Below are 12,342 nucleotides of genomic sequence, written 5' to 3' on the forward strand. Positions count from 1 at the left end.
CTGTCCTTGACTTATACATGAGGTCAACTTATAGTTAAGTATATACAGTAATCATTTTTCCAAACCAGAAGTACAAAACCAGTACTTTTAATTTTTTGGGGTGGTGGTGGGGTAATTTGTCAGTTGGTGTGGACTGCAAGGAATTCCTAAGTGCAGAAAATGGGGCCTGTTGTCATTGCCCCAGCAGAGAGCAAGCAGTTGCCCCAACCCTTCTTAGGGTGTATCCACACTGTATAATTAGACACCACTTTAACTGCATCCCTCTATCCTACAGAATCCTGGGATTTGTAGTTTGGTAAGGTATTCAGTCTGATCTGGCAGAGAGCTCTGATGCATCACCAAACTACAAATGCCAGGGTTCTGTAGGAGACAGATGTGATAATGGATGGCAGTTAAAGTGGTGTCAAAGTACTTTAATTCTGCAGTGTATCTACTCCCTTAGAAGCTGCATGTCTCCTACTGGATCTGTCTTGTCATCCAGGTCCATATTGATGATACCTGATTGGTCCATCTGTTTGATTCGAACCTCTGGATCCCAACAGTTGTCTTGGATAACTCTGAAAACTTTCCCATCTTTCATCATTTTTGCTTCCTCCTGTAAGATGGTAAACATTCATTAGTACAAAGTCTTTTTTAAAAAACAATGATATGTTTTTTTTTTAAATCAATTTTTCATTTTTCAAAAAAGTATCTGGGATCTTTAGGCTCTTTGCTCACATTGCCTTTGTTACTGGGAGCCAAATGCAGCTTATCCATCAGGGAAAACCACCCACCTGGAGTCAATAGGAAAAGGTCCACTCTGTGACTCAATCCACATCACATGTTAGTATCCTTCCAGTATCTCTAGCAGACTCCCTGAGCCTTATGTTCCAGATATGCTAAATTACAGCTCCAGTGGTGGGAGTTATAATCCAGTATATCTAGAAGGTACCACTTCTTTCACAAGTGGTAAGATTATGTGAATACTTTTACTACTGCAGTGCATGAAAGGCATTATGCTGATTCAGAGCTGTGAATTCCTGCACTGGGAATTGACAAGGGCTAGATGACCCTTGGGATACCTTACAGTTCTATGAGTTTAAGAAATACTAGCCAAATAGATCATGCTTGGCTAGTTATTTCATATACTTGAATGAAAGTGTGTGCAAATTGATTAAAGTACTGCTTTGTTGTTGGTTTTGAGATCTGTCATTAAAAAAGAATTAGTCTTGTCTTGGCTCAGATGAAAATCTGAACAGGAGAGGCACCGTTTTTCAAATACAAGACTCATCAGAGTAAGAGCTTTCCAGGTCTCAGCCTAAATATTTGTTTTTCTTGAGCAGAGAACAGGACCTGGAACAATGGATGCAAGCTACAGGAAAAGAGATTCCACCACAACATTAGGAAGAACTTCCTGACAGTAAGGGGCTGTTCGACAGTGGAACACACTCCCTCGGAGTGTAGTGGAGTCTCCTTCCTTGGAGGTCTTTAAGCAGAGGCTGGATGGCCATCTGTCAGGGATGCTTTGATTGAGAGTTCCTGCATGGCAGGGGGTTGGACTGGATGGCCCTTGTGGTCTTTTTCAACTCTACGATTCTATGATTCTAATAGTGATGGAAAAAGCATATCTCTGCATGAGAGTGAAGTGTATTGAATTGTTGAATAACTGGAGCCAGTCACACCTGTGCTGGCCTGTAGCTTAAAACTTTTGGGGTTTTTATTCTTTTTTCAAACACTTTTTAAAAAAAAAACTCAAAAGTTTTTTTTAAAAAGATTAATGACTGTAGTTGCTTCTAAATTCTTTTAGATCTTAACTACCCAAAGTCTCCATTGTCCTATTTAGAGGCAGAAATGATAATTCTGGGCATGATAAAAAAAATCAATACATCATCAGCATAAAGTACAACCGTATGGTGTTAGTTGTTGATGCAAAGGCCAGTGATATCAGCATTATGCCGAATTATGTTAGACAAGGGCTCTATTGTGAGTGCAAATAGGAGGGGTGACAATGGGCATCCTTGTCTCGTGTCCCTGGAAAGTGCAAAAGGTGTTGAGTCGAGGCCATTGACCAATACTGTCGCCTCTGATTTCCCTCAGATAAGGTGAAGTGCTGCTATGAAGCCATCTCCAAAATCCGTTCCTTGAAGGGCCCCAAAAAGAAATGGCCATTCCAACCTGTCAAAGGCTTTCAAAGCTTCAAGCAAAAGTAAGGCTAGAGGAGTCTTTGACTGATTGAAATGGTGGGTGCTATTGAGTACTCTGCAGATGTCTGGTAGGCATCAGCCTGGCATGTAGCCCACCTGGTCAGGATTAATGCATTCTAAAATAAACTCATTTATTTTGGAGGCCATAATACAGGTAAATATTTTTGCATCTTGATTAAGGAGTGCAAAAGGATAGAAATATTCAATTTCTGGGCAATCTTCTTTGGTTTTTGGGATTGGAATTATTCAAGTTCTATGCCAATTTGTCAGCACAGGAGCATTATTAAGAATGGAGTTAAAAAGTGCAATACGATGGGATGAAATTTGATCAAATAACAATTTGTAAAAATTCACCTGAGAAGCCATCTGTTTCAGCTTAGATATTGTCTTTTTGAGTTCATCTGGGGGAATTGTTTAACAGTGATTTATGAAAATTTTTGAGCTTCTTCAGATTTAGAAATTGTATAAATTGTCAAAATTTTGTGGCAATTCAGATGTACAGTCAGCCCTTCTTATACATGGGTTTTTTATACACAGATTCAAGCATCCACAGTTTGAAAATGTTTTTAAAAAATTCAAATATCAAACCTTGATTTTCCATTTTTTATAAGGGACACCATTTTGCAATATCATATTTAATGGGACATAAGCATCTACAGATTTTGTTATCCACGGGGGGATCTTGGAACCAAACATATAACAAGGGTCCACTGTATATAGTGTAGAATGAAAGTTCTGAAATTCTTTCATAATTTTGTCAGGAGCTTTCACTATATTCCCTTCAGGGAAAGTGAGTATGGATATGGCTTTCCTCCCCACCTTACGCTTGACATCTCTAGCAAGGAGTTGAGCATTTTTGTTGTTAAATTCATAATAATAAGATTTAGTGTAATGTAAGGCAGTTTGAATCTTTCTGTTGTCAAGAGCTGCCAGCTCTGCTTTTTTCCTCTGGAACTGAATCGAACAAATTTTAATGAGCTAATTATAGCTTTTCAATCTCTTGGAAGAGGCTTTGCCTCATGGCTCCCTTAAGTCTCTTTTGTGTTACCCTGCCCTTCAGGCCTCAGATGTCTCAGGTGATCTATTTTCAAGGTAAAATTGTTTTATTTCATCTTGAATCTGTTTTTTAAAACATTCATTTATGAGGAGATATGGACTGAATCTCCAGATATACATTTTTGGTACATCAGGTCCAAGCTGCCAGACTAATGTTGTGGAAGCATGGTCTGAATAACTGATAGACTCTACCTGTACATCAGCAATGCTAGGAAGGGATAATTTTGGAATGATGAAGTAATCTATTCTAGAATAGGTGTGGTGTGTGTTTGAATAAAAAGTGTAGTCTCTACAGGATGGATGTAGAGCTCTTCAGGGGTCTATAAGTCCATGTCTAGTCAGATACTGGTGATGTTTTCTTTTTCATCTTTCTGGGAGGATGTGATTTGTCTTCTGTGTAATCTAGGACTTTGTTTTCATCACTCCCTATAATGATATTGCCCTCTGCTATCTCTCCTAAGGTTTGTAGGAAAGAAGCCATAAAGGCATGTTGGTCATTGTTTGGAGAGTAAAATGTGGCCAGTGTGAAGATTTCATTGGCCAGAATACCTTTCAATATTAAGTAAAGACCCAAAGGTCCCGGATTACTTTGTCAGCCTGAAAAGGACATGTTCTATCAAACAATATCACAACACTGCTGGATTTGTTAGAATTTCCAGTTGTGTACTGTGAGTCAAAGGGAGATCATGCTAGAATGTTTCCTATGCCCTTTCTGTGCATTTCTTGTAAAAAAAAATGCTTGGTTTAAGTGTTTTCAAATAATTATTAACCCAGGTATATTGGGGGGGGGAATTCAAGTCCTTTTACATTGAGAGAGACAATCTTAATTTTGTCCATATCTGAAATAATTAAACATTAAACTCTAAGTAAAAAATGCTTAGAAGAGACTTCAGAATTTGTCTCATATATAGTACAGTGCCCTTCAAATCCAGGCCTTTTTAAACATGAGGGTTTAGGAAGGGAATTCATAAGGCTCTAGTTTAAGAAATATACATCCCATTGCCCAAAAGTACAATTAACCATACCACAATACAAACAATAATTAACAGAAGCACACCAAGAGTAGCAGTACGTGGGGTGAGTCCCACCTCTCGATTCAGCCACTGATTGAGAGATTAATTAACAATAGGCATGTTAAGATATTATCATATGGACATTCCAGGCAAGCCAGCCTAAGGTATTAAAGGAGCAAGAGCAGTACACGCACACACACAACAACACCATCCCAGCCCCAGGCACCCGAGGCAAGCCAACCGAGGCACCTGGGGGGGTCGAAAGCCATGCGTGCACACACCAAAGATCTAGCAATTTCTAGAGAGAACATATTAATCAAATCCACAAATAATCAAATCCGCAAGAGTCAAAGTCGCAGATGTGGAGGGCTGACTATAAATACATTATCAAATATTATTTTCCTCCCCAAGGAAATCATTATGCAGGCAGGCAGGGCAAACACAGCCTGGTGAGATCAAGTACCCCCTGAGGTGTCACCTGGTGTAGTCCATCAACCCCACACTCCCTGTAGTAATGCCCCTGAGTGGCTGAATCCAAAGATTGGCAAAACCTAGATGTGAGACACATTTAATGTATTTATTAATATAAATTCATTTAAGTGAGAGAGAAGCTTTGGTGCATCATTAAAGACACTCACAGGCCTCTTATGGCTTCACTACAGTATTTTGGGCTGAGTGTCATGCGGCTTCTACAGATGCTGGCACTTGGCTATATTTTCAAATAAAATCAGTCACTTGCCAGACAAGGCACTTGAGCTACATTGTTTTTTGCATCAAGGGTTTGACTAAGCTCTGTACAATCTTTTGCACCTTTACAACTATATGTTTTGCTCCATACCGGTGCTTAAAATCCATCATGAAATTTAAGAAAGGTCAGATCTAACCTTGAATATGTGATTAGCTTGATGCATTATTTATGAGTGATGAATATTTGAAAACCTCCATCTCCACCCCACCCTAAGTGTGACTATATTCTGGACAGCTCTAAGAATGACTTGGCAGCAGTGTCACAAATCAAGAAGATTGTTCCAAATATCACAGGCTATAATTACAGTGCTGCCATCTGATTCCTCTGGCAAATACCTCTCAAGAACTGAGTTTTCCAAACCACCAGGAGGAGAGAACTTAACCATACATTCCTAGAGAGTATAAATTATGAATATGAGCCCTCTGTTGTTTATTATACAGTAGGCACCAAGCTGTTTAGGAAAGATGGAAAAGTCTGGATAGAATCAAGCATCTTGTTTAAATATAGATGGTTGGGGATATTTTGGTAGGCACACCATGGTTCTTTTTCTAGCACGTTGGTGTAGGGAATCATTGCTGCTAGAAAAGCTGTAATTTATCTAAGGGATCTTTTGAAACTCGCATAAACAAACGCAGTCTGTAGCAAGTTAAATAATAGCCTTTCTAATGGCCTTGAGGAGTGTGCTGTGAAATAGAGTCTCCAATGAGCAATGTCCTAATTAAAGAATGGTGGCTGTTCCTACTCCATCTGCATTAATGGCAGGCAAACAGTGACAAGCCCTGTAAAGAACATGCAAGCAAACCTGCTTAGATCAATTAGCCTGCCAGAGGCAGAACTTCACTCATTGCAGAAGGTGTGGGCTGAAATTCCATATTTATACTGTCATCGATGTCAATGCTCCGGGCACAGAGATTGTTTCTAAAAACAAGAAGTTATTTTCCAGATCTGTAGTTAAATTCAATTTGGGGGCTGATTTGCAGAGGCTCCACAGTAATTATTAGACACATGGATTCAGAGAAAATTAGTTTTCCATTGCAAGCTATGACTGCCACACTGAACTCTTCATAAAAGTTAATTTAAGGCTTTCTGTCTTCAGGCTAAATCAATTTACTTTATAAGGCAAATAGTGGTCTATAGTACAGCATGTTCCAACAGTAATGGGCATTCACTTTCATAAATCCTAGCAGAACATAAGAAAGGATTATGCAAAACTGAACTGCATGGTGTACTTTGTTTTTTAAGGAAATATATATTTCAATATAATAATTTTTCATGCAGTCAAACTACACTGAATATGTTACCCCCTCCCTTATTTTAATGTTATGTGGCAAGAACTGGTATTTACTGTAAGGAAAAAAAATCCCTTCAGGTGGTAAACTGTAGTTCTCACCATGTAACAGTGCATTTAGATAAAATAATTACTAAATTAAACTGTAAAGCATCTTTACCAAGGCAAAAAGATGAATAATAGAAATGAGCGGCTGCAGGGGGGTATGTAAGCTTTCCTAAACCTTTCATGCTCACCAGTACTCCCCAGAACTGTTATTTTAATAATAATAATAATAATAATAATAATAATAATAATTTTTTATTTATGTTTCCCCACCTCTCCTAGTTGGATCGAAGCGGGGTTACAGACTAAGTTAAAACAAATTAACATTTCATCTTGATGTCAAAATGCTAAGACTGTGACTCTATACCGTGAACAAAAGTTGTGGGCTGACATCTTAGACCGTTAGTGATAAGCAGTGTCCTCCATTGTTTTTGAGGGCAGCTGACTAGCTTATGAAAGAAGAATTGGACCATGTGGCTCATAGTACTTTCCTACAATATCCTGCCACAATTTCCTATCCTGTGGCATCTGCAGAATGGTCCTCTCATTCTGCAGGTCTTTCTTCGTTGTTATTTGCTTCTTAACATGCCCCTATCCATCTCCTTTCCATTGTCCCAGACAATAAATAAAGTTATTAAACTTTATTTATATAGCGCTGTAGATTTACACAGTACTGGGAGTGGAGAAAGCAATTTTAACAAGTTTCTCAGGAGGGCCACAACTACTTTCCTCTGTGAACTACTTTAAAGATTTTGGTAAGTGCACATTTTTTCAGGAGCAGTTGTATTAGTACCCTTTACATGTAACAGCCCCCCAGAGCTCTGATATTATCCAATATATTATTATTATTATTATTATTATTATTATTATTATTATTATTATTAAACTTTATTTATATAGCATTGTAAATTTACACAGCGCTGTACATACAATTAAAAAAATATAGTGTCCTTTAGCACTTTAGTAGCAAAATATTCAACTACAGGTAAACTTCAGTTAATGTGGTAGATGCATTCCTTTAAACAAAAAACCTGGTACCAGAACAGAACTTTTTTATACAATTCCAAAGTTGTGCTAATGCAGTTTAAAAAACAACAACCAAACAGGCTGTTTTGGAACAGTGAGGAGATACAAGAATGCACAATGACTGACACAGGAGTAACTTACCACACCTGAGGACTAGTGCTATACACGCAAGATTGGGAGCCTATCAATGGCAAGATGCCATTTTCCCTATCAGTGGCAAGGTGTGAGCTAATCATTTTGCAAGGACAAGGCAGTGATGAGAGGGAGATGGCATCCTGTGATAGGTATCGCCAAAGAAGCTGTGATCCAATTTTTATGTTAGTTTAAAAGTCACATGTAATATAGTCCTTAGAGGTATAGCAATAACAAGTACATTTCTACACCGTTTACCAATGTACTAAGCGGTTTACAAAGTGTACGCTAATTGCTCCCAACAAGCTGGGTACTCATTTTAGCAACTTATGGAAAGATGCCAGGCTGAGTTGACCCTGAGTCCCTGGCTGGTATTGTGGTTTGTGAGTGAGTGGCTGCAGCACAGGCATTTAACCACTTTGGCACCAGTCAATTTAAAGTAAAATTGTAAAAGTTTAAAGACAAAATACCAGTGCTCTTTACAGAATTTGGAGGTGGTGGTGATAGGCACCCCAGAGATTAATTTCTGGGAGAATCTTAAAAGGACATTAATGGCCTTCTTCTATACATGATATCCTTGCTTTATGTATTATTCTCTGTTCACTGCATTTTGCCTAGGCAATGTGTGCCCCTCTGCAAATTATTTACATAGTAATTATTTACACTTTATTGGCACCAGTTTATATGCTATAGGATTTCCCATGAAATACTAATTATGTACTTCTGGGATACAGAAACAAGCAAATAAGGTAGGTTATTTGAGACCAGATTCATTTCACTTACTATGAGGGACTGACAGTTGATGAATTGAGATTAAGGCCTGAATCTTCAGTGAGCATTTTGTGAAGGGGCAACTCAGTTTGCTGAAACTGGGAGATTATTTACAAAATCTCACAATCACTGTTATCATGACTTTTATAAAATTAAATGATAAGGCACTCTAAAAGTGGCAGAAATAGTTTTAGAGTTTCTTCATTGCCCTCAAAATATAAGCTCATTCATTTTCTGTCTTTGCATAAGATTAAGAAGTGAAGAGAACCTGCAATTTTTGTATATGCTTTCCTACTCATTGACTGCCAGTTTCTCTTATCTATCATCTATCTCTTTTCTGTCTTTCTCTGATTTATTGTTATGTTTCTTTATCACCTAATAATCTCATCACCAAATGACCTAGATTCTCTAGGTGATGCAGAGCTGAACAATATAAGGCAATTTAAAGTAAAACTGTAAAACTGTAAAGACTAAATACTGTATACTAAAAACACACACCTAAAAATCCCACAAAACAGAAGTCAGGACCACAGTTACACAACCAGTGTTTATGAATACATGACATATATTGCCTTCAAACTTGCATTTTAAAATATAGCAGTGGAAACAAAATTATGGTTTCACATTTCTGTCATACTGTCACATATTGATCAAGCTTTAAGGCTAGGGTAGGGAACCGTAAGTGTAGGTCGATACCCTCCACAGCTTTCCATGATCCAAATAGCAACAGAAGGCAACACTACACCTCCCGATATCACTGGGTTCCCAGCCAAAGCATTGAGTGGAACCTCTCCATCTGCCATTTTGGCCAAAAACCTGGCTTTTGTCTTCTCCTTCCTTGCAAAACATATTAAGAACAAACTGATTACCTGATTGTGTTGCTCCAGCTGAATCCATCCCCCATAACCATATCTCTACAAGAAAAAGTATAGACACAATAATTAATTAAACACCCATAGAAACAGTAATTAAGATTACCATATAAAGAACCAGATTGAGAAAAAAAATAAGGCTGCCATTTTAGGGATAACCCTGAGATAGATGAGAATTCCTCTATTGTTCAGATTCAAATAAGTAGCATTTTTGTATTTGCAAGCCTTCAGTTACAGTGGGACCTCCACATTCTTTGGGGTTAGATGTGAAGCACCTGTGAAAGTGGAAAACATAAATTAAAAAGAGAATATAGTAATCAAATTAGTAAATAATCAAATCCACAAAAGTCAAAGCTGCAAATGGGGAGGGTCAACTGTATATTGAAACTAGACTAATTCCTGCCTAAAAGTTTTAAATCTTAATGTCCTGCTTATAGAGTCCCTCTTATGAATTAATTTAGCTAAGTCTGCATCATGGAACTAAGATGTTGGACTAGTTAAACACAGGGCTCCTGAGAATGGGCACTGAGACTGTTCCACCCATTGCAAATTAAACAATAAACATTTTAGTCACTTTCTAGTCTGTTGAGATACCAAAATGCATTTTGTAATATATTATTGTTGCTGTTGTTTTTAATTGTTCAGGAATCACATCCACTGACACCATATGACTGCCCAATATCAAAACTGCAGCAGGAGAAATGTATCACACCTAAGGAATGATGGGAAAGCAGAGGAATTGGGAGCTTATTGACAAGTTGTCCTGTCAATTAAAAGAGAAACCGCTGTACCAACAGTTTGAAGGCAAAGCAGCAACAGAGATGACGTTGTACAATAAGCAGGGTCAAAGATGCGTCAATTGACATCTTTAGACAGCTTTAAAAAGGCTGTCAAGACGGATCTCTTCTGGCAGGCCTTTCTGGGATAGAATCATAGAGTTGGAAGAGACTGCAAGGGCCATCCAGTCCAACCCCCTGCCATGCATAGATAACCCCGGCCTCAGGAATCCCTCTTCTCATGAGAGTCCCCAAGGTCCTCTCTGGAAATGCTACCGTAGTTTACTGTTTTATTTGTTTTGTTTTGTTTTGTTCTGTTCTGTTTTTGTCTTGTAATGATATGTATGTGTTAATTTTGTTTAATTTGTTGGTTTTAATTATAATTGATTTAATTATTTTTTAAGGGGGGGGGGAGGGAATTTTGATGTACAATGTATTGTATTTTATTGCTGTTAGCTGCCCCGATTGACCTCAAAGGGGCGGGATATAAATAAATTATTATTATTATTATTATTATTATTTATCATCATCATATTAACAGACCTGTTTACTTTCTACAATGAGATTTCCAAGGAGATATAAGCCTCACTAATGAGATCTGCAATTTAAGCTTGCATTTATGTTCCAATGACCAGTCACAGAACAAAAGACACTAAATGCAAATATATAGGTGAAGACATACAGTACTATCACAAAGAGATGTCATTAACCGTTTGAGCAGCAACTCTATAAATAATGTCTAAATGTATGTAATCTTGTGTGCCCTTAACTTATTCTGGATGCAACTCATGAATGTACAACAGAATCAACAAAAGGCCACCATGCCTTTTCTCCAATGTTGTTAGCAAAGGCAACAGCAACCACTTATTCTATTTCTTTCTTCAATACGGGGCCTTTTACACTATTCAATGATAACATGATTATTTCAGTTTAACTCTTCTGAATCCATCCAATGGAATTCTGGGACTTCCAGTTTAGGGATTTCCAGAGACCTCTAGTGCAGTTGTTTTCAGCTGCTGGTCCTCCAGATCTTATGGACATCAGATCCCACAACCCCAGCCAGCATAGCCAATGGTCAGGAATTATGGGACCTGAAGTTCCAAACATCTGGAATACTGATGTTTAAGAACTTCTGCAAGTCCAATACCTTACACTTGTAAAAGCCCCAGGATTGATAGGATGTAGCCATGGCTGTTAAATTAGAATCATAGTGCTATAATTGTGTAGTGTGAAATGACCGATGTCATGAAAGGGTAGGGAGAGGGCAATGCTGTTATTACCCGTTGTTTTTTGGCCCTGTACTGAAGAGTCAAAGTGGGCATGATGGAGATAGGTTCATCCATCTCCACATTTTTTTCTGACTGAGTGCAAGCAAATGGGAGCAATTTGGCTGAGATAGGTACAAATAACTATGGTGTTGGAAAAGCAAAGCAAAATGCATGTAGATCAAAGACACTGAAATAATCTGGGGCACAAGAGGACTTCTCAGAGCTGTATCGGAAGAAATATACAGACATTCCTTTGCACCTGTTTTTCTTCCACAAGTGAAATTCTGGAGGACTGCTTTCCATTAGGGAACAGATGAAGGTGTTAACTACTCCTTACCTTGTGGCCCTGATCCAAATTGGGTCTCTTCCCATACTCCCTTTTAATATAGGGGTGGGGAAAATGCAGTTATCCCGAAGTTGTTGGCCTGCAACTCACATCAGTCCTGCCCAGCATAGATAATGGTGAGGAGTTCTGGCAGATGAAGTCCCTGTTTTAATATCATATCCAGACTGCAGTTTTGAAACAAAAATACTTTGATGTTTTTGGATAACTTTTCTATGATGTCTGCGGAATTCTAGGAGTTATAATCCAAAAGTAACTTTTCTAAGCTTTGCATTTGGCCCAAGGACCTATGGAGTAGACCTGTAACGTCTAACTACTTGCCAATCACAGAATTAAAGAAATGGGAGGGTGAGATCCACCAGTTTGAAACACAGGAGAGTTGTAATCATGCTGCAAGGGGTAGGCATCCACATTTTACAAGAAAAGGACTCTGAAAAGGGAGGAGGGGAGAATTCTTCCCCACTTACTTCTTGGTCAGGGAAAGTAAGTACAGGTGTGTTTGTGTGAAAGAAGAAATATATTTTGCACATTTAATCCATGTGTCATTTACTTTTTAGAAGCTGTCCCCATATCATCTTTTCAAGTGATCGGGGCAATACACAGATGTTCTGCTGTCACAATGACCCAGGGTAGTGGAACTAACTGCCTTTATATAGAATATTTGCAATAGCACCAGAACTGCTGTGAAAAGAATGCAATGCACCAGTTTCTGTTACTGTTTAAGGTAACATCTATTTTTTAAAATTTACTGAGTGACCCTTTAATACAGTTCCTCATGTTTTGGTGACCCTAACCGATGGTCTCAGTTCCTAAGAGTATCG

The 12,342-nt window shown here is 38.2% G+C and overlaps 1 protein-coding gene across 5 annotated transcripts in view; it reads right to left on the minus strand.

Annotated features, from left to right (window-relative positions):
- Positions 1-12,342, minus strand: part of LOC121930655 (2-amino-3-carboxymuconate-6-semialdehyde decarboxylase-like) — a 62,727-nt gene that overhangs the window by 43,807 nt on the left and 6,578 nt on the right. For 4 of the 5 annotated variants that reach the window (XM_042467413.1, XM_042467325.1, XM_042467502.1 and 1 more), the window contains exons 2-3: positions 9,132-9,176; positions 499-595 (exon numbers count right to left, since the gene is read on the minus strand). In XM_042467413.1, the coding sequence (XP_042323347.1) occupies positions 499-595; positions 9,132-9,176 (142 nt within the window). Of the gene's footprint in view, positions 1-498; positions 596-9,131; positions 9,177-12,342 lie in introns of those variants that run through there. The other variant, XM_042467893.1, reaches the window with a different exon arrangement.

The sequence above is a fragment of the Sceloporus undulatus genome, chromosome 1 (assembly GCF_019175285.1).
Source record: "Sceloporus undulatus isolate JIND9_A2432 ecotype Alabama chromosome 1, SceUnd_v1.1, whole genome shotgun sequence".
In the NCBI taxonomy this organism is placed as follows: Eukaryota; Metazoa; Chordata; class Lepidosauria; order Squamata; family Phrynosomatidae; genus Sceloporus; species Sceloporus undulatus.